We start from the raw sequence: 23,502 nt of genomic DNA, 5'->3' as shown, positions 1-23,502 counted from the left end.
CTTAGGGAGGGGGCTTCTAATGTTAACATGCATGAAACCAAGGCTTTTACGGTTACAGAAGTCAACAAATGATAGCGCCTGGGGAATGGGAGTGGAGCTAGGCACTGCAGGGCCTGGATTAACTTCCACATCACCAGAGGAACAGAGGAGGAGTAGGATAAGGGTACGGCTAAAGGCTAAAATAACTGGTCGTCTAGTACGTTCAGAACATAGAGTAAAAGGAGCGGATTTCTGGGCACGGTAGAATAGATTCAAGGCATAATGTACAGACAAAGGTATGGTAGGATGTGGATACAATGAGGGTAAACCTATGCATAGAGTGACGATGAATGAGGTATTGTCCCTAGAAATATCATTTAAACCAGGTGATGTCACCGCATGTGTGATAGGTGGAACTAAAGTGTTAAATATGGCGTATTGAGCAGGGCTAGAGGCTCTACAGTGAAATAAAGCAATAAATACTAACCAAAACAGCAACGGACAAATATATTGACGTTAGCGAGAGGCATGCGTAGCCGAGTGATCATAGGAGTCCAGTGAGTGGCTTCAGGCAGCTTGCGGGCCGGGGTTAGCAAGCTAACAGAAGGGCCTTGGAGGGACGTCGCAACGGAAGAAAGTCTGTTGTGGCCCCCTCGTGCTGCTGACGGATCAGCAGGGCTTCGTGTGGTAAACCAGGCCATTTCTGCAGAATAGGTATAGTGGCCAGAGCATTTGTCCGGTGGGCCTCTTAAGCTAACAGTCCGATGTGCTCTGGACAGCTAGCAGGCCGCGGCTAGCATGCTAGCGGATGGGATTCAAAACTCGGTCCTCTGGAAAGTGGAGAGCCTTAGCAACACTTGTGCAGTTCTTTGTGATATCTTCCAATCGTGGCTAGCGGGAAGGTTCCTGGCTTTTTCCGTGGCTAAGCCAACTAGGTTCGAAATTTAACAATTTGATTTGTATTTACAGATGGCATACAAGTATTTATTTGTATTTACAGATGGCATACAAGTTTGTTATTAAGGCCCATGAAATTTCACATTTCAGAAGACATTTCTGCCCCCAAAAAATAATTTGATAAAAAATTATGTTTTATGTTCAAATGTGAAGTAGTGAAGCATGACGTATGTCTAGTTTCCTGAAACAAGTCACATATTGTCGTTTTGCCTGTTTGGTGGCTCTGCGGAGGTCACAGCGGGACTACTTGTACACATTCGTGTATTCAGATTCGGGGTCGGCTGTGATAGCCCTGAGTGCAATAGCTCTGCCCTTTAGCTTAGTGTGTACCTCTGTGTTAATCCAGAGGGAAAAAGGGGAAAGCAGCAAAAGCTCAATGTGGGGACTACGTCGGCGATGCATTTTCTGATGAAGCCCGAGACGGAGGTGGTTAGCTTGTTGATGCTATTGCCGGAGTCCCGAAACATATTCCAGTCAGCTCTAGCAAAGCAGTCCTGCAACATAGCCTACGATTCTGAAAACCATTTCTCTAAGGAGCGCGTCACAGTTACTTCCTGTTTGAGCTTCTGTTTATAAAGAGGAAGCAGGAGTATAGAGACATGATCTGATTTGCCAAAGGGGGGAAGAGGGTGGGCCTTATATGGTTGCTTGTGGGTTGAATAATATTGGTCTAGGACTTTATCGCCCCTAGTGGCGAAGGAGACGTATTGACAGAAGTTGGGCATTTTGCAGTTTGTGCCATTGTCCCAACTGAGGACAGATACATTTTGCACCAGGACATGGCCTTTGGCTGACATTTTTTATTACGATATTCATATATTGAACTCAATTCATGAACTGAACTCTGAGTTCTGTCGCTCTCACTCTGTTGTCTCTCTCATGCAAACTCTCCACTCCATCCCTGTGTGCTACAGTAAGGAGAGACAAGTCCATACTGCTGCAGCTCTGCATGTGTCTGTGTGTCTGCCAGGTGCTTGACTGCAGGCTGCAGTGCAGTTGTGCTGCAGTCCACAGTGGCAGCCAGACTGGTCTTTTAGTACCTTACATTACATAATATCACCTACAGGAGCTGTTAGTTTATATTCGTGCTGTTCTAACTAGTACTGACACACTCTGCTTTGTTCAGCACAGCACTAAAGCAAACAGCACAGGATATACTGCTGAGCTCTGTCCTTCACTTCTCACTTTCCCTCTGCTCCTCCCCCTATGGACATTCCTTTGAGGACATTCTATCTCCTCCCCCCTCCCCCACCAACAGACATTTACAGTGCCTTCAGAAAGTATTCATACCCCTTGACTTATTCCACATTTTGTTTTTGTTACAGCCTGAATCCAAAATGGATTCAATATTTTTTTCTCTCACCCATCTACACACAACACCCCATAATGACAAAGTGAAAACATGATCTTGGAAAGGTTGTAGATTTGGTCTTGTGTTTTAGGTTATTGTCCTGCTGAAATGTGAATTCATTCATTCATCCCAGTCTCTGGTATAAAGCACCAGGCTTCCTTCTTCTCACTCTGCCAATTAGGTTAGTATTGTGGAGTAACTACAATGTTGTTGATCCTAGAGCTGTTGTGGTGACCATATTACCGCCATACCAGCGGTCACGTTCATGAAGGCAGTCAAATTCCACGTGACCGTTTAGTCACGGTAATTAGGCTTCTCCAAGCTCTGATGCTGCTGCTGCTGGTCATTAGTAGTCTACCAAACTTCCTAACTGCCTGGTACTCAGCACTCTATTGTTCCTCTAATCACTCTGACATCAATGTAAATGTGATCGAAAATTTAATCAATTACTTCATGAGCGTCCATGAGCTCATGTTGCCAACATGTCTATAGGCTATGCAATTGCGTGAGAAATACAAGTTTTGGTGGACTCTATTAAAAAGAGGAGGATCCCATCAGCTTTCTATAGGCTAGGCCTACTATTGATCAACTTTCCTAATGTTAAGTGTATTGCTTCGCTTTACAACAGGAGTCTAGCCTACCTGGCTGGCATGAAAATGAACCACAGGGAAAGCGTCCTCCATTCGCTGTTTAAGTGCATAGATTACATGTATTTTTTCCGTTGCCTGTTTCGAGACAGGTGCATGATAATGGTTCATTCTAAATCAAAACAAATTTCAAACATATATTATCTAGTGTAAAGACAAGATTAACAAGATTAAATCAAGAATAGTCTGATGCGTGACAATATAAGCCTAACACTTGTGCATGATGCCCAGCATAAGAAACGGCCTTTTCTTGCGACTTTTTCGAATCATAGTCACACACCTCATGTAGCCTAGCCCATAGGCTTATATGTTTTTATAAGGTTTGTATCACAACTAAAGTGGCCAAATAGCTTCATAAAGTTAAGCACATTAATCTGCTTTAGGAGGGGTTTAGAGCCTAACTGGCAGCGCGTGAGTTTCAGGTTTGGAGAAGATCATTTTCACCATAAAAATACACCTTTATAATCGAAGCATTACATGCATAACCGCATTTGCGGTCACTTTTGATAATGGTGTTTTCCCCATAATGGAACATTCGTGCTTATAGATAAACGTTCTGTTCTTTTGCGTCAGCCACATTGCGTAAAAACGTTTTTTTTTTTATGCTAGTGGTTGTATTCATTTTGGATCTATCGCACCCCACAACTGTCCCAGACTATGTTTGGAATATCTATTTCTTGCACAGAATAGAATAGGTTGACTTTTGTACTATGGGGGATAGTAGATTGACATAGGCTAGTGCTTTTGCTGTTCATTAGGCCTACTCATCTTGTTGGCTGACAAAAAGTAAATGTGGACAGTTCTTCCAATATCTTCAATATGCACCTTGGAATTGGATAAGGATGCATGCAGTTGCTCCCGGAAGTGTCTGTCTTCACTTGTAGCCTGTGAGATAGACCCGATCACGTGATGATTGCGCAGCACTCAGGGATTGCGCAGCACTCCGGGCTGCAAAAGGCATATATTTTTATTGGGTGCATTACGGCCACAAAGGGGATGCCACTTTGAAATCCGAGGCATTATCAAGTGCTTGTCAAATTGTGAATGAGAGACTATTGTAGTGTGTACAGCCTGCGTAAAAAACAAAGCAGAGCTAATGCCTTTCAAGCAACTTTTTTCAAATCATCATTAGAGTCTCATCATGCAGCCTTACAATGTATTAAAAATCAAAACATATAGCCGAACATTTGTGGAACAACTAAAGTTACATTAAATAATTCTAAATTGAGTATATAGGAGTACCTATTTCTTTGTTAACCGCTCAACACAGAATAGCCGCATGTGCGCACTCCCTCAAATCGTTCAGAGAAAATATTTATATTTTATAATTGTATTCTTCATACAATAAAGTAATATAAAATAATACCACAGAATTCTAAGCAAATCTTGTCTGCTAAATGAAGTAGTGTAGCCCACAGCCATTTGGCATAGCCACATCAGAACCTAACATAAGGACAACTCTGAGTATGCTATTCTTTTCATCTGAAATAGAATACATTTTCTTCATATCATGCTTCTTTAGATCTGTCTAAAATAAATAAGGGATTTATTGTGAACGTGTAGGCTATATTATATGGATTTATTATACTTTTTAAAATGTAGACAATCCAAAAGTCTGCATGTGTGGAAGCCAGGAGAAGCTAAATGTGTTTATGTTAATTAACGGTGAATTACCATGAGACTGACAGTTATTTGCTTGACAATCAACAGCTGATGAAATTTCATGACCGCCACAGCCCTAGTTGATCCATCCTCAGTTTTTCTGGTTGCAAGTGGTGTACTAGTGGACATTAGAACATAGCCCTGGTCGCTCTTGGGGTTGGGTTAAATGCTGAAGACACATTTCAGTTGAAGGCATTCAGTTGTACAACTGACTAGGTATCCCCCTTTCCCCCTTTCTTCCCAGCTGATGTTGTCACCTGGGTGTAGAGAAAATGGCTGCTGAGAATATGGATGGGAATGGCTTTGTAATGTACAATATCTAAAAGACTGGCACTAAGCTTGTCTTTGGGGCATGCTGGTGTAGAGCTATGCCATGACCACGGACAGCAACAGAGTTGACAGGAAGGTGTGCAGCCAGGGACAGAGAGGAGGAAATACAAACTGACAAGCAGCCAAATGTAACAGCTACACATGGGTTTGGTTGGGCATGACAGGATCATAGAGAGAGATGGAGAGAGAGAGAGCTGAACACTATCCTGATATGACAGCAGTATTAGAACTAAAATGACAGAAGGTGTGGTAGGAGAACTGTGAAGAGGGGAGGTAGAGAAGGAAAAGATTGAGAGGGGGATATGCAGGGTGAGATGAGTGAAGTGAAGAGAGGCATAGAAGGTGGGAGTGAGGGAGAGAAAGGGGAAGGAGGGAGAGAGAGGGGAATGTATGCAGAGTGAGGTGAGTGAAATGGAGAGAGGCAGGGAGGCCATGAGGGCGGCAGGAGGGGAGAGCCCAACCATCAACAGTGCTGAGGGGTCAAGCTATGCGGCGGGAGATGAAAGGCTGATTGTCTGTGGCAGTGCCAGGAGGTCCGGGGGAAACAAGGTTAGGGGTCAAGACAGAAGCCCCTTTTGACATGGCAGCGAGATGACCCGTAACAGGTTCTGCGGGCTAGCTATGTAAGCAGGAAGTGCTTTCTCTTTCTCTCTCTCTCTCTCTCTCTCTCTCTCTCTCTCTCTCTCTCTCTCTTTTTTCTCTCTCTCTCTCTCTCCCTTTATTCTTTCCCAGGGGGATGTTGGATGTTGGACGTGGTCCCTGGCATGGCTGCCGCTTTCATGCGAGCCGAGGCCTAGCTCAGAAGCAAGCAAGCATGGAGGCGTACTGTAACAAACAAATTCCTAACAATAAAATGCCATTCACTCCCTCGCAGCTCAGGTGTCACGTTTTAACTGAAACTCTGGGTTTCAGCAGTTTCACCCCAAGCTGTAAAAGGGTTGTTATTACATTCTGGGCCTTGTTGTTTTGCAGATTATTAACCTTTTGGAGCGATTTACAGTAGATTTACTCAAATTGGGACATTGCCCGAGTCCAGTGCATGGCCTTGTTGTAGCCTGTAAACCAGGTTGTGTGGTTAGTACAGAAGGTTCATTCCATTGTTACATTCCATTGAGCAAATGAGATATGACTATCTGTTTATCATCTCTGACAGTTTAGCAAAATAATGTAATGGATGAGCACAATAACGCTGATGCGAATATATTGTCTCTCTCTGACTGAGTGGTTGTAAGGGCTTCAACATGCCTGGTTTCATCAGGTCATGGTCACAGTGTACCTTGTTTGGTAAAGTTATTGCACAATGAATATCTGATGTTTTCTGTTTTGACCCCCCAAAAAAGTCCTGTTTTGGTGAATGTATTTTTCTTTTTAATTTCTGGTACATACACCCAGTGACTCATAGATACTGTATACAGTTCCTTCGGAAAGTATTCAGACCTCTTTGACTTTTTCCAAATTTTGTTACGTTACAGCTTTATTCTAAAATTGATTAAATATGTATTTTTCCTCAGCAATCTACACACAATACCCCTTAATGACAAAGTGAAAACAGGTTTGTAGAAATGTTTGCAACTTTATTAAATATAATTAACAGAAATACCTTATTTACACAAGTATTTAGACCCTTTTCTATGAGACTCAAAACTGTGGTCTCCCGAGTGGCGCAGCGGTCTAAGACACTGCATCTCGGTGCTGGAGGCGTCACTACAGACATCCTGGTTCAAATCTAGGCTGTATCACAACTGGCCGTGATTGGGAGTCCCATAGGGCGGAGCACAATTGGCCCAGCGTCGCCCGGGTTTGGTCAGTGTAGGCTGTCATTGTAAATAAGAATTTGTTCTTAACTGACTTGCCAAGTTAAATAAAGGCACATATTTTTTTAATGAATTGAGCTCAGGTGCATCCTGTTTCCATTGATCATCCTTGAGATGTTTCTACAACTTGATTGGAGTCCACCTGTGGTAAATTCAATTGATTGGACATGATTTGAAAAGGCACTCGCCTGTCTATATAAGGTCCCGCAATTGACAGTGCATGTCAGAGCAAAAACCAAGCCATGAGGTCGAAAGAATTGTCCGTAGAGCTCAGAGACAGGATTGTGTCGAGGCACAGATCTGGGGAAGGGTACCAAAAAATGTCTGCAGTATTGAAGGTCCCCAAGAACACAGTGGCCTCCATCATTCTTAAATGGAAGAAGTTTGGAACCACCAAGACTCTTCCTAGAGCTGGCCGCCCGTCCAAACTGAGCAATTGGGGAGAAGGGCTTGGTCGGGGAGGTGACCAAGAACCCAATGGTCACTCTGTCAGGGCTCTAGAGTTCCTCTGTGGAGATGAGAGAACCTTCCAGAAGGATAAAAATATCTGCAGTACTCCATTAATCAGGCCTTTATGCCAGACAGAAGCCACTCTACAGTAAAAGGCACATGACAGCCCACTTGGAGTTTGCCAAAAGCCATTTTCTAGTCTGATGAAACCAAGATTGAACTCTTTAGCATGAATGCCAAGCGTCATGTCTGGAGGAAACCTGGCACCATCCATACGGTGAAGCATGGTGATGGCAGCAGCAGGGATGTTTTTCAGCGGCACAGACTGGGAGACTAGTCAGTACAGAGAGATCCTTGGTGAAAACCTGCTCCAGAGCACTCGGGACCTCAGTCTGGGTTGAAGGTTCACCTTCCAACAGGACAACGAATCTAAGCACAGAGCCAAGACAACGCAGGAGTGGCTTCGGGACAAGTCTCTGAATGTCCTTGAGTGGCCGAGCCAGAGTCCGGACTTGAACCCGATCTTAATTCTCTGGAGAGACCTGATAAAAGCTGTGCAGCAATGGAGTATGAGCCAATCTGACAGAGCTTGAGAGGATCTGCAGAGAAGAATAGGAGAAACTACCCAAATACAGATGTGCCAAGGTTGTAGCATCATACCCAAGAAGACTCGAGGCTGTTATCGCTGCCAAAGATGCTTCAACAAAGTACTGAGTAAAGTGTCTAAATACTTATGTACATTTTATATTTCTGTTTTTTAATTTTTTATAAATTAGCAAACATTTCTAAAACCCTGTTTTTGCTTTGTAATATATGGGGTAATGTGTGTAGATTGTTAAATGGAAAAAAACTATTTTAGAATAAGTCTGTAACCTAACAAAATGTGGAAAAGTCAAATGGTCTGAATTCTTTCCGAAGGCCCTGTATACATACATAAATACAGTCTTTTATAGAACATATTCCTCTATAGAAAATGTGTCTGCTGTACATGTGCCTCTAACATGAAAGACATGCTTTGGGGCAGAGTTGAATGAAGGACACCCATGCACGGTGACCCTTGTTTCTCTAAATGCCTTGATTTCTGTGAAGTACTATAGGAAGTTACTGTGTGTCATTTGTAAAAAAAACAACAACAACAACACTATCTTAGATATGCTTCCATTAAATATCTCATGATTCATCGTCTAACGATTAAATGGAGCTTTAAGACCTGACACAGCTCTCGTTTTCTGCCCAGGCTCCCACCTACCCCCTCCAAACCAGCCCAAATATACATATATGGTCGTGCCCTAGGAGAACGGAACATACTGCTTCCTGGGAGATAATATTTGTGGCGCTCTTAATCCGCTCGTTGTGGGAGGCACAGGGATTATATTTGTGTCTAAATTTAGCCTCCATGTCGCCCCTGTCCTCAGCTACAGTACAAGCTGATAATCTATGTTTAAAGGGAGGTGATCTTGGCTGGGTCTAGTGCTCCGCCGTGTCTGTGTCAGCCAGCCAACCCAGGATCACACAGAAAACAGACCAGGGGGACTGGCTATTACAGTATAATTCACATGACATAATTATAATTCACAACCTCTATTTTCTTTCTCTCTGCATTTTTGGAAAGGGCCCATAAGTAAGCATTTCGCTGTTAGTCTACAACTAACGAATACAATTGAGAGTATTCTGTTGCTATCACTTGGTAAACAACAAATGTACACTACCATTCAAAAGTTTGGGGTCACTTAGAAATGTCCTTGTTTTTGTAAGAAAAGCACATTTTTTGTCCATTAAAATAACATCAAATTGATCAGGAATACAGTGTAGACATTGTTAATGTTGTAAATGATAATTGTAGCTGGAAACAGCAGATATTTTATGGAATATCTACATAGGCGTACAGAGGCTCATTATCAGCAACCATCACTCATGTGTTCCAATGGCATGTTGTGTTAGCTAATCCAAGTTTATAATTTTAAAAGACTAATTGATCATTAGTTTGAGAACAGACGCCTGACAAGTCCTCAACTGGCAGCTTCATTAAATAGTACCCGCAAAACACCAGTCTCAACGTCAACAGTGAAGAGGCGACTCCGGGATTCTAGCCATATTTCACATTGGCCAATAAAAATAAAATATTAAGATGAGCAAAAGAACACAGACCCTGGACATAGGCACTCTGCCTAGAAGGCCAGCATTCTCAAACTAGATATTCTAATGTACTTGTCGTCTTGCTCAGTTGTGCACCGGGGCCTCCCACTCCTCTTTCTATTCTGGTTAGAGCCAGTTTGCGCTGTTCTGTAAAGGGAGTAGTACACAGCGTTGTACGAGATCTTCAGTTTCTTGCCAATTTCTCGCATGGAAAAGCCTTCATTTCTCAGAACAAGAATAGACTGATGAGTTTCAGAAGAAAGTTCTTTGTTTCTGGTCATTTTGAGCCTGTTATCAAACCCATAAATGCTGATGCTCCAGATACTCAACTAGTCTAAAGAAGGCCATTTTTATTGCTTCTTTAATCAGAACAACAGTTTTCAGCTCTGCTAACATAATTGCAAAATGTTTTCTAATGATCAATTAGCCTTTTAAAACGATAAACTTGGATTAGCTAACACAACGTGCCATTGGAACACAGGAGTGATGGTTGCTAATAATGGGCCTCTGTACACCTACGTAGATATTCCATACATATTCCAACATTAACAATGTCTACAATGTATTTCTGATCAATTTGATGTTATTTTAATGGACAAAAAATTTGCTTTTATTTAAAAAACAAGGACATTTCTAAGTGACCCCAAACCTTTGAACGGTAGTGTATTTAAATACTACAGTGGTGGAGCTTCCATTTGGAGCGGCAGGTAGCCTGGCAGTTAGAAGCGAGGGTTGCCAGTTCAAATCCCGGGTCCGACGGGAAAAATCTGTCGGGAAGTGAGCTGGCAACCGGAGGGTTGCTGGTATCAAATCCTAGATGCCATTGCCTGCTGTTGTGACTTCTGCAAGGCTCTTTGTCATTATGGGGTAATGTATGTAGATTGATAAGGAACAACAACAGCTCCTAGTGTGGCAGCTCTCTGTGTGTCTCTTTTGGAGGGGTTGGGTTAAAAGTGGAAGTCAAACTTCAGTTTGACTTAGTTTGCAATTGACCAATTAAGTAATCTTAACTTCAGATCAAGGCACTCTTGAATTATGAAAAAATATATAGTAAGGAGAATGCAGTCTTTAAATTGTCATTATTTGTCTTGGTTCAAACCCCAGAATGGGGATCCATATTTATAGTTATCCAAGGTCAATTGGAAGGCAGAATCCCCCATCCTCCCTTTCCCATTCCTTCCCCTCTCATCTCCTCTCCTCTAATGCTTGATGGCTCTCCTTCTAATCACAATATGTGGTCATTGTGATGGGAATATGGGCCTACTGGGAGGAGCACCAGCAATGGGAGTATGGGCCTACTGGGAGGAGCACCAGCAATGGGAGTATGGGTCTACTGGGAGGAGCACCAGCAATGGGAGTATGGGCCTACTGGGAGGAGCACCAGCAATGGGAGTATGGGTCTACTGGGAGGAGCACCAGCAATGGGAGTATGGGCTTACTGGGAGGAGCACCAGCAATGGGAGTATGGGTCTACTGGGAGGAGCACCAGCAATGGGAGTATGGGTCTACTGGGAGGAGCACCAGCAATGGGAGTATGGGAGGAGCACCAGCAATGGGAGTATGGGCCTACTGGGAGGAGCACCAGCAATGGGAGTATGGGTCTACTGGGAGGAGCACCAGCAATGGGAGTATGGGCCTACTGGGAGGAGCACCAGCAATGGGAGTATGGGTCTACTGGGAGGAGCACCAGCAATGGGAGTATGGGCTTACTGGGAGGAGCACCAGCAATGGGAGTATGGGTCTACTGGGAGGAGCACCAGCAATGGGAGTATGGGTCTACTGGGAGGAGCACCAGCAATGGGAGTATGGGAGGAGCACCAGCAATGGGAGTATGGGCCTACTGGGAGGAGCACCAGCAATGGGAGTATGGGTCTACTGGGAGGAGCACCAGCAATGGGAGTATGGGCCTACTGGGAGGAGCACCAGCAATGGGAGTATGGGTCTACTGGGAGGAGCACCAGCAATGGGAGTATGGGCTTACTGGGAGGAGCACCAGCAATGGGAGTATGGGTCTACTGGGAAGAGCACCAGCAATGGGAGTATGGGTCTACTGGGAGGAGCACCAGCAATGGGAGTATGGGAGGAGCACCAGCAATGGGAGTATGAGTCTACAGGGAGGTGCACCAGCAATGGGCCTACTGGGAAGAGCACCTGTAATGGGAGTATGAGCCTACTGGGAGGAGCACCTGTAATGGGAGTATGAGACTACTGGGAGGAGCACCTGTAATGGGAGTATGAGACTACTGGGAGGAGCACCTGTAATGGGAGTATGAGACTACTGGGAGGAGCACCTGTAATGGGAGTATGAGACTACTGGGAGGAGCACTTGTAATGTGCCTACTGGGAGGAGCACCAGCAATGGGAGTATGAGCCTACTGGGAGTAGCTCCAGCTTGCCCTGTGATAGGCTTATACCTATCCAATCCTTTCAGATAAACAGATTGGAGGTAGAGACTAAGGATTGTTTCTGGACAGAACCACTGTCTCTGGTTTTGTCTAGGTTGACTCTAGATGGAACCATCCCCACCTCCCCCAATTATTATTTTATAACCTCGTAACACCCTTCTGTGTCTCTCTCTATGCCCCTGTTCCTTCAGCTCTATTTTCAGCGTATAGACATATCTTATCTTGTCCCCATTCATCTTCCTGCAGGCAGGGCTGCTAGTGGCATGGAGCTGGGCTGTGTGTACCCTGTGATACTCATGTGAGCGTATTTGTCTCTGAAGCTGCTCTTTTCTTCCCCTCTCTCTCTCTCTCTCTCTCTCTTCCCTGTCGTCTTTATCTCCATCCCGTGATGAAAGAAAAGAACACAGACAAATATATCAAAATATATAATTACCCAATTTTAGTCACCCCCCTCCCTTTTTAGATACAGTGGCAAGAAAAAGTATGTGAATCCTTTGGAATTACCTCGATTTCTGCATAAATTAGTCATAAAATGTTATCTGATCTTCATCTAAGTCACAACAATAGACAAACACAGTCTGCTTAAACTAATAACACAAACATTTATACATTTTCATGCTTTTGCTGAACACAGTGTGTAAACGTTCACAGTGCAGGGTGGGAAAAGTATGTGAACCCTTTGATTTAATAACTGGTTGACCCTCCTTTTAGCAGCAATAACCTCAACCAAACATTTTCTGTAGTTGTGGACCAGACCTGCACAACGGTCAGGAGGAATTCTGTACCATTCCTCTATACAAAACTATATCAGTTCAGCAATATTCTTAGGATGTCTGGTGTGAACTGCTCTCTTGAGGTCATGCCACAGCATCTCAATCAGGTTGAGGTCAGGACTCTGACTGGTTCACTCCAGAAGGCATATTTTCTTCTGTTGAAGCAATTCAGTTGTTCATTTACTTCTGTGTTTTTTGTCGTTGTCCTGTTGCATTACCCAACTTCTGTTGAGCTTCAATTGACGGACAGATAGCCTTACATTCTCCTGCAACATGTCTTGATAAACTTGGGAATTCATTTTTCCGTCGACGATAGCAAGCTGTCCAGCCCCTGAGGCAGCAAGCAGCCCCAAACCATGATGCTCCCTCCAACATAGTTTACAGTTGGGATGAGGTTTTGATGTTGGTGTTATGTGCCTTATTTTTCTCCACACATAGTGTTGTGTGTTCCTTACAAACAACGCAACTTTAGTTTCATCTGTCCACAGAATATTTTGCCAGTAGCGCTGTGGAACATCCAGGTGCTCTTTTGCGAACATCTCTTTTGCAAACCTGTTTTTTTCAACAGCAGTGGCTTCTTCCGTGGTGTCCTCCCATGAACACCATTCTTGTTTAGTTTTTTACGTATCGTGGACTCGTCAACAGAGATGTTAGCATCTTCCAGAGATTTCTGTAAGTCTTTAGCTGACACTCTAGGATTCTTCTTAACCTCATTGAGCATTCTGCACAGTGCTTTAGCAGTCCTCTTTGCGGGACGGCCACTCCTAGGGAGTGGTAGCAACAGTGCTGAACTTTCTCCATTTATAGACAATATGTCTTACCGTGGACTGATAAACATCAAGGCTTTTAGAGATACTTATGTAACTATTTTCAGCTTTATGCAAGTCAACAATTCTTAATCTTAGGTCTTTTGAGATCTATTTTGTTCAAGGCATGGTTCACATCAGGCAAAGCTTCTATTGAATAGCAAACTCAAATTTTGTGAGTTTTTTTGTAGGGCAGGGCAGCTCTAACCAACATCTTCAATCTCGTCTCATTGATTGGAATCCAGGTTAGCTGACTCCTGACTCCAATTAGCTTTTGGAGAAGTTATTAGCCTAGGGGTTCACATACTTTCCCCAATCTATACTGGTAAAGTTTAAATGATGTATTCAATATAGACAAGAAAAATACAATCACTTGTGTGTTATTTGTTTAAGCACACTGTGTTTATCTATGGTTGTGACTTAGACAAAGATCAGATCAAAATTAATGACCAATTTATGCAGAAATCCAGGTAATTCCAAAGGGTTCACATACTTTTTCTTGCCACTGTACATATACTCAGCAATATAACTCAGCAAAAAAAGATACGTTCCTTTTTCAGGACCCTGTCTTTCAAAGATAATTCGTAAAAATCCAAATAACTTCACAGATCTTCATTGTAAAGGGTTTAAACACCGTTTCCCATGCTTGTTCAATGAACCATAAACAATTAATGAACATGCACCTGTGGAACGGTTGTTAAGACACTAACAGTTTACAGACGGTAGGCAATTAAGGTCGCAGATATGAAAACTTAGGACACTAAAGAGGCCTTTCTACTGACTCTGAAAAACACCAAAAGAAAGATACCCAGGGTCGCTGCTAATCTACGTGAACGTGCCTTAGGCATGCTGCAAGGAGGCATGAGGACTGCCGATGTGGCCAGGGCAATAAATTGCACGTCCGTACTGTGAGACGCCTAAGACAGAGCTACAGGGAGACAGGATGGACAGCTGATCGTCCTCGCAGTGGCAGACCACATGTAACAACACCTGCACAGGATCGGGTACATCCGAACATCACACCCGCCGGACAGGTACAGGATGGCAACAACAACTGCCCTAGTTACACCAGGAACGCACAATCCCTCCATCAGTGCTCAGACTATCTGCAATAGGCTGAGAGAGGCTGGACTGAGGGCTTGTAGGCTTGTTGTAAGGCAGGTCCTCACCAGACATCACTGGCAACAACGTCGCCTATGGGCACAAACCCACCATCGCTGGACCAGACAGGACTGGCAAAAAGTGCTCTTCACTGACGACTCGCGGTTTTGTCTCAACAGGGGTGATTGTCGGATTTGCGTTTCTCGTCGAAGCAATAAGCGTTACACCGAGGCCTGTACTCTAGAGTGGGATCAATTTGGAGGTGGAGGGTCCGTCATGGTCTGGGGCGGTGTGTCACAGCATCATCGGAGTGAGCTTGTTGTCATTGCAGGCAAACTCAACGCTGTGCGTTACAGGGAAGACATCCTCCTCCCTCATGTGGTACCCTTCCTGCAGGTTCATCCTGACATGACCCTCCAGCATGACAATGCCACCAGCCATACTGCTCGTCCTGTACGTGATTTCCTGCAAGACAGGAATGTCAGTGTTCTGCCAAGGCCAGCGAAGAGCCCGGATCTCAATCCCATTGAGCACGCCTGGGATCTGTTGGATCAGAGGGTGAGGGCTAGGGCCATTCCCCCCCCCCCCCAACTTGTAGGTGCCTTGGTGGAAGAGTGGGGTAACATCTCCCAGCAAGGACTGGCAAATCTGGTGCAGTCCATGAGGAAGAGATGCACTGCAGTAGCTGGTGACCACACCAGATACTGACTGTTACTTTTGATTTTGACTCCCCCTTTGTTCAGGGACACATTATTCCATTTCTGTTTGTCACATGTCTGTGGAACTTGTTCAGTTTATGTCTCAGTTGTTGAATCTTGTTATGTTCAAACAAATATTTACACATGTCAAGTTTGCTGAAAATAAATGCAGTTGACAGTGAGAGGACGTTTCTTTTTTTGCTGAGTTTAATAGTAGTTGTGAGGTCAAACTTGGATCAGTTCATGGACAGCCTGCCTCTTAACGGACTGTCTATTGAGTACACTTTTAAACGGCATAGCATGTTCTCCGGAAACCATTCAAGCATTCACAGCCAACCTTCAGACTTGGATAAGGAACTGAGGGCCACAACGTCCCTGAGAACAACTCCCAGTGTCAACAGAAGCTCAAGAGATTAGTCGATCATGTCATGTCAAGCCAACCTGACTCCCAGGCAGTCCCCCCCATGGCCTAGTGCTGAAATCGAGCTGTCGCTGCCTCTTCTCTCTCTTTGTCTCCAGATTGAATATAGAAAAGTGAAACTAGATGAGCTCATCTTCATCCACACTGTCGTAGTGTTGTGTATGTGTCCTGTCCCGACCACCAAGTGGAAACACAGATAATAGACAGCCCTATCAGTTACCTTGTTCTCAGGGAAGATTACCTGCTTCCACACACTCTCTCTCTGTGTTGAGTGAAGAAAGCCTCTGTTCTCCAACACCATTGGGACATACATTTTTCAATAGCATAGATTGCTAACACTCAGCACAGTCACATAGCCAGAAGTAATTGTGTTTTTCAATAGCGTAGATAGCTACTTGTCTTTAGCATTTATCACAGCACAGTCAGTCAAGTAGTCAGCCCACTGGAATGGTAATGGGGCTGACGTATTGGTAACATATATGATAAGGTGCTGTGGCGGCGGCTATTGTTACTGTAGAAAGTCAGAAAGTCTTCCCATGAACATTTTGTTTTGACAGGGAGTCATGCTGAGACCAAGGTCTCTTTTACAGATGAGCCCTGGAATTACAAAATAATATACACATCACTACACTACAAAAAGCAAAGCAGAGATACAAAACACAATCATTGAAAACAAACACATTGTTCTGTAAAAACGTCCTCAATCAGCTGTCTGAATTGCCCTAGAGGCGCCAAATCATCAAATTTTAGAGGGTTTAGGAGATTATTCCACAAGTAAGGTGCAGATTTACCTAGCCTCATACAAATCATCCTGATTTTGCAAGCTTACATAATTTTTTAATTATTTTTTGTAACTTTTAAACACCTTTTCTCCCCAATTGGTAGTTACAGTCTTGTCCCATCGCTGCAACTTCTGTATGGACTCAGAAGAGGTGAAGGTCGAGAGCCATGCGTCCTCTGAAACACGACCCTGCCAAGCCGCACTACTTCTTGACACACTGCTCCCTTAACCTGGAATCAAGCCGCACCAATGTGTCGGAGGAAACACTGTACAGCTGGTGACCGAAGTCAGCGTGCATGCGCCCAGCCTGCCACAAGGAGTTGTTAGAACGCGATGGGACAAGGGCATCCCGGCCGGCCAAACCCAGACCACGCTGGGCCAATTGTGCGCCACCTCATGGGTCCCTGGTCGCGGCTGGCTGCAACACAGCCTGGGATCGAACCCGGGTCTGTAGTTACACCTCAAGCACTGCGATGCAGTGCCTTAGACCGCAGTTTTATATGCCTCCTATAGCAAAGCTGTTGATGAGTCGGGTGGCGTTGATCTGTCTCAATCCAACCGACAGGTTAAATTCAACTCCGCGGCCCATGGGAGACTGGATACTCGCAAGGTGTAGGAGATCGGGGAGGCAGTCTGGCCACCCCTCTATCTGAGAAGATTTGATCCAGCTTTGAAACAGCTTTGCCCCGCTTGAGACTGACCTACCAGCCCCAGGAGTCAGCCCAGATTAGCCGGCAGCCTCCCAGTGGCATCCTCCCCCATGCCCACCGCAGTTCAGCAGGTCGCTTCCCCATCGGATTCCAGCACGATCACTATCATTGTGGGAAGCTCGAAGGTGAGAGATATTTGCCTGCCTACGGTCTGTGGACCGACTAAGGTCCGCTGTCACCCAGGAGCCCGTGTCCATGACATCAACTCTCTCCTGCCCACAGTTCTGGCCAACTACTCCAATATTGGCATTATCGTCACTCATGTAGGTTTTAACAACCTTCGTTTAAGCGGCCTGAGGAACTGAGGGAGGACTACAAATCATTTTTAAAGAACCTCGCTAGCACGGGGTCGAGAAAAATCATCTCTGGCCCCCTCCCGTGCTACCGAAGGGGTTCGGAATATTTCAGCTAACTCTTTGCCATAAACGAGTACCTGAAGAAAGTTTGCAATGACAGGAATGTCTCTTTTTGTGACAACTTTGATTTGCTTGGAAGAAGCCAGCACTTTTTAAAAGAGACCGGATTCACCCCAACCGCAGGGTTTCCAGGATTATTTTCAGCAACATCGAAGCTGTTTTAGAGACTGAAGACTGACGGACAGGGTCTGGTAGTGCTCCAGTTCTCCCTGTCAGAATAAGCAACAGAAGACTTGGAAAGCATATCAACTCCTGTAGACACGGCACTATGGTTATTATGAGTAACATCATTTATGTTCCTTTAACTACGACTTCTAGTGAGTTTATACAAACTGTCATCTGCTACCATTCTGATAGATTGGAGACTGTCAGAAAACATGGTTGTAAAGTTAATAATTTGGTAGTTATTCCATTGGTTACCTCGAGGCAGATGCCCCAGAGGCAGAGTAGCCCACACTCATTGAATATGGCGCTTTTAAATGTTCGAACAATCAATAGGAAAACCTATCTTGTCAATGACATGACTGAGCTGAAACATGGCTGTCTTCAGACTGTAGTGCTTCTCTTATTGAAGCCTCCCCCAGACTACAGCTTTTCATGCTCTATCAGAAAAGGGAAAAGGTTGGGGCGACAGCCTCTATTTTTTCTAATGCTCTCAGCTGTAAGGACATTTCATTTGGCAACTTGGGTATTTTGAGCATCATGTTATACTGTTTAAATGTCAGCCACCAGTGCTGGCCGTAACCCTGTATAGGCCACCAAAGCACTGCCCCACTTTCTTTACTGATTTATCTGAACTATTGTCTATTGTCCTTGAGAACTATGATAAAATCATTGTGTTGGGTGAATTTAATATTCATGTTGACAAAGAGACTGACTCGAAGGCCATTGAATTTATGAATCTTTTGAGCTCTATGGACTTTATCCAACATGTTACTGGGCTAACCCATAACCGCCGCCATACCTGGTTATTACCAAGGGGCTTTCTATTGACTTATCCTCAATTGTTGATGTTGTTTTATCTGATCACCACTGTGTATTTTGTACTACCTTGTTTCCCATAGCACAGGGTAATACTGAACGCATTATTAAGAAACGCTTACCTCTGAAGTTGCTACAGATTTTACTGAGTGTATGAACAATACTCCATCACCTATTTTGCCTTCCTCGTGTTGATTTATTTGATAACTTTAATAGCAAATTAAGGGCAAGCATTGATGCCATAGCTCCAGTAAAGTTGAAAAAAGCCACATCCAAAGGGAGAGACTGTCACGCCCTGACCTTAGAGATCCTTTTTATGTCTCTATTTTGGTTTGGTCAGGGCGTGAGTTGGGGTGGGCATTCTATGTCTTGGTTCTATGTGGTCTATTTCTATGTGTTTGCCCGGGTGTGGTTCTCAATCAGAGGCAGCTGTCTATCGTTGTCTCTGATTGAGAACCATACTTAGGCTGCCCTTTTCCCTCTTTCTGTGTGGGATCTTGTTCTTTTGTTTGTGTGCCGCTAGGATGCACGACGTAGCTGTTCGGTCGTCGTATTCTTTATTGTTTTGTTGTGTCGTAGTTTCACTTCGTGATTAAAATTATGTGGAACTCAAAGGATGCTGCGCCTTGGTCTCATTCTTCCCAGGATGATCGTTACAGAGACCCTTGGATGCGTGAGAAAACTTATACATTTAAGAGAAATTGCAGATAGGCAGAGTGGAAGTGGAGAAAGTCAAAGTTGTAGGTCCGTTATGATATTCTGAGAGGGCAACTTGGCATACACAACAAGGAAATTAGACATTTCCAGACGGGCTAATTTTTCTAACTAATAATCAGAATAATTCGAGAGTGCTCTTCTTGACCATTAATGGCCTGATAAATCCTACCCACACAAACCTATTTGAAATTTCCTCCATATATAAATGTTTGTGGCATATTTCAGAGATAACAAACATTAGGCAGGGTATCCATCTAGCAAGACCTGATGAGAAGTTTAATGATACGTTCCCTAGCCTACCTCGCAAAGGCACTAGGATTTATTTTTGATTGACACAGACATGCTCAGGAAAGTGATATCACAACTTAAGCCTTCTACCTGCCTTCTCAATGCTATCCCCACCACCTTCTTCAAAACAGTTTTTAATTGCATATCTGAAGAAGTGCAAGCTACTGTTAATCAAATCAAATCAAATGTTATTTGTCACATTCGCCGAATACAACAGGTGAAATGCTTACTTATAAGCCCTTAACCAACAATGCAGTTCAATGTAAATAGTCCGGTGGCCATTTGATTAATTGTTAATTGTTCAGCAGTCTTATGGCTTGGGGTAGAAGCTGTTAAGGAGCCTTTTGGTTCTAGACTTGGCGCCCCGGTACCGCTTGCTGTGCGGTTGCAGAGCGAACAGTCTATGACTTGGGTGACTGTGACTGGGCACTCACTCGGGCACTTTCCCCACTGCACTGCACTTTCCACCACTGCACTAAAATCTGCTATGGTGAAACCCCTTCTGAAGAAATTTTCATTCAAGCTCTAACCTTCCATTCTTAAGCAAACTTCTGGAGAAATTGGTTTTAAAACAGCTAAATAATTTTTTAACTGTATTTAAGAAAAAATATAGAATCTGGTTTTCAGGCCCACAACAGCACATTTACTACTTAGTTAAAGTAGTAAATGATCTTAGAGCCAACATAAATGCCAAACAGCTCTCTGTCCTCTTGGATTTAAGTGCTGCATTCAACACTTTTGATCATGATGTCCTTCTGGACAGACTGGGGAGGAAAGGGCGTACCCCAAACCTTTGCCACAAAGTTGGAAGCACAGAATTGTCTAGAATGTCATTGTATGCTGTAGCGTTAAGATTCCTTTCACTGGAACTAAGGGGCCTAGCCCGAATCATGAAAAAAAGCCCCAGACCATTATTCCCCCTCCACCAAACTTTACAGTTGGCACTATGCGTTCGGTCAGGTAGTGTTTTCCTGGCAACTGCTAAGCCCAGATTTGTCCGTCAGACTGCCAGATGGTGAAGCGTGATTCATCACTCCAGAGTCCAATGGTGGTGAGCTTACACCACTCCAGCCGACTCTTGGCATTGCGCATGGTGATCTTAGGCTTGTGTGAGGTTGCTCAGCCATGGAAACCCATTTCATGAAGCTCCCGGAGAGTTCTTGTGCTGACGTTGCTTCCAGAGGCAGTTTGGAACTCGGTAGTGAGTTCTGCAACGGAGGTCAGACGATTTTTACGCGCTTCAGCACTTGGCCATCCCGTTCTGTGAGCTAAGGTGGCCTACCACTTTGTGGCTGAGCCGTTGTTGCTCCTAGACGTTTCCACTTCACAATAACAGCACTTACAGTTGCCCAGGACAGCGATAGCAGGGAAGAAATTTGACGAACTGACTTGTTGGAAAGGTGACATCCTATGACGGTGGCACGTTGAAATTCACTGAGTTCTTCAGTAAGGCCATTCTACTGTCAGTGTTTTTCTATGGAGATTGCATGGCTGTGTGCTCAATTGTATACAGCTGTCAGCAACAGGTGTGGCTGAAATAGCTGAATTCACTAATTTGAAGGGGTTTCCACATACTTGTGTATATGTATGTTACCGCTTGGCAGAGTTATCAGTAAGCACAGCATTGATTTTCACTGCTACGCAGACATTACACAGCTTTACATTTCTGTGTCACTAGAGGATTATTAGAGTGTATTAGTGATTTAAAAACTTGGATAGCACACAACTTCCTCCAGCTAAATCAAGACAAGACGGAGGTACTTATTGTTGGAGCCAAAGCACAGAGGGAGAATCTGGCCGCACAGATAAAACACCAGGTAAAAAACCTAGGTGTTATTTTAGATTCTGAACTCAATTTCAAATCACACGTTAGGAATGTCACCAAAATAGCTTTTTACCACCTAAGGAACATTGCCAAGGTGCAGACATTTCTATCTCAGGCTGATACAGAGAGACTCATCCATGCTTGTATTACAAGCAGGCTTGACTACTGTAATGCTCTCCAAGAAAGCCACTGGTCAACTGCAAAACATACAGAATGCAGCAGCACGGGTACTGACCAAGACCAGACGGAGAGCACACATTACACAGGTTTTAAGGTCTCTGCACTGACTGCCTGTGAGTTTTCAAATACATTTTAAGATACTTCTATTGGTTTTTGGCACCCCAATACTTCAGACATGCTTTTACCCAGTAGTTCCCTCAGGTCCTCTGGCACTGGCCTTTTAACTATCCCAAAGCTTTGCTTTTCCTTAGGTTGCTTTTTAGTCGTTCCATTTTTATAGTTATTATTTTGTCTTTTATCCTCTTATGTTTGTTGTGTAGTAAATATTTCAGTTTTTATTTTCATTGTTTTTCTTAGTTTTCTTCGAGTGAAGCATATTGTGTTGCATTCCATGTCTGAAATGTGCTGTAAAAATAAAGCTTGATTTGATGAGGACCTAACTCAGTGGAGATGGAAGGTATCTCCAGCTTTAGAAATCCCTAAGATCGGGTCTGGGAGCTCGTACGTCTGTAGGTTAACAATGAAGGTACGGGGGAAGTTTGTTCAAGATGGCTTTATAAACAAAAAGAGTGCAATGCATCGATCTATGAGACTTCAAAGAGGACCAGCCTAATTTCTGATACAGAATTCAGTGATGTGTACTGAACCCGTCGCCTGTAATAAAGTGCAGTGCACTACGATAAACTGCATCCAAGGGCTTCAATACAGCGGCAGCTGCATTCATATACTGTATTATAGACGATATCATCATAATCTATTACCGGTATGAATGTTGACTGAATTATTTGTTTTCTGCTATTTAACAAAGCCTATAAAGGTGCAATGACCTGGCTTGAAACCATATTCATGAACACTTAGAATACATTTTGTAGCTAGGGAAGACCTAATCCGAGTTTATCAAAGATTCAAAAATGTTTTGATAGGCAAGACAGTTTAGAGACAGGGCAATAATTATTTAGGTCGGAGGGGTCAACACCAACTTTGTGGAGAGGGAGCACATGGGCCGCCTTCCAAACCCTGGGGATTGCAGCGAGATAACTGTCAGGTAAAAGATATGTCAATGATTCCGCAATTAGGGCAGCAAAAGAAAGGATCAAGTAAATCTGAGTTTTTTTTTTACAGCCATCTTAATTAAGCAAGGCATCTAGCACATCACAGGTAGAAAGTTGTTGAAATGGGAACAAAGATTCATTAGAAGTTCATGGATCTTCCATCATGCCAAGTAGAGTCTGGGAGAGTGAAGAGCAGTCAACTCACTGACCAGGGTCAATAAAACCATAATTTCTTTAAAATAAAAAGCCTTCCAAGGTAAAATGCTGATTAAAAGCATCACTTTTCTCATGTTTCTCAGAAATGGTACCATTGAATTGAATAGACCAGTGGCAATCAGCCTTGAGTCAGAGCCACCTCTGTACCCGTGGTAACGGCCAATGCCATTCAGTAAGAGTGGTGCAGCGTGGGTATTGGAGAGGAGGAAGCAATCATGACTTTCAGACTATCCTATAATTTCTCCACTTTATACCCAGTTGTATTACTTCAGGGTGGAAAAAAAAGATAAGAATTAATTTAGCTTTTCATTCAACAGCTCTATCTGCTCCCTTATTCAAAAACTGGTTGGCTGGAAGGTATTGAGCACTGTGCTGAGTTCAATGTCTCAGCCAAGATACAGTATGTTAAGAGCTACTTAGTACTGATCCAAGACGAGTATTAAGGAAGAATCAGAAAGTGACCTGGAATGTTTTCTATTGAAGTAACTGGAGCTAACCCTTTCTCTCTCTCTACCTCTCTCTCTATATATATGTCTCTCTTTCTCTGTGTGTGTGTGTGCGCGCTTGTGTGTCTTGCAGCATCCTGTTTGCGGACATCGAGGGGTTTACCAGTCTGGCGTCCCAGTGTACTGCCCAGGAGCTGGTGATGACACTCAATGAACTTTTTGCCCGCTTCGACAAGCTGGCCGCGGTGAGAACACATGCACACACACGCACATGCGCACACACACGCACACACACACACACAGGTGAACCCTGCAACCCTAGGATTGTACAGTACTCCTTTCTCCCACTTTGGAGTCCTT

The 23,502-nt window shown here is 43.9% G+C and overlaps 1 protein-coding gene across 3 annotated transcripts in view; it reads left to right on the top strand.

Annotated features, from left to right (window-relative positions):
- LOC129821110 (adenylate cyclase type 5-like) overlaps positions 1–23,502 on the top strand; it is a 143,053-nt gene that overhangs the window by 84,345 nt on the left and 35,206 nt on the right. For all 3 annotated transcript variants that reach the window (XM_055878414.1, XM_055878412.1, XM_055878413.1), the window contains exon 4: positions 23,276–23,387. In XM_055878414.1, the coding sequence (XP_055734389.1) occupies positions 23,276–23,387 (112 nt within the window). The remainder of the gene's footprint in view (positions 1–23,275; positions 23,388–23,502) is intronic.

Source organism: Salvelinus fontinalis, chromosome 23 (genome assembly GCF_029448725.1).
Source record: "Salvelinus fontinalis isolate EN_2023a chromosome 23, ASM2944872v1, whole genome shotgun sequence".
Lineage (NCBI taxonomy): Eukaryota > Metazoa > Chordata > Actinopteri > Salmoniformes > Salmonidae > Salvelinus > Salvelinus fontinalis.
Note: the sequence above shows the minus strand (reverse complement) of the source record. Positions and strands in the feature narration are given on the sequence as shown.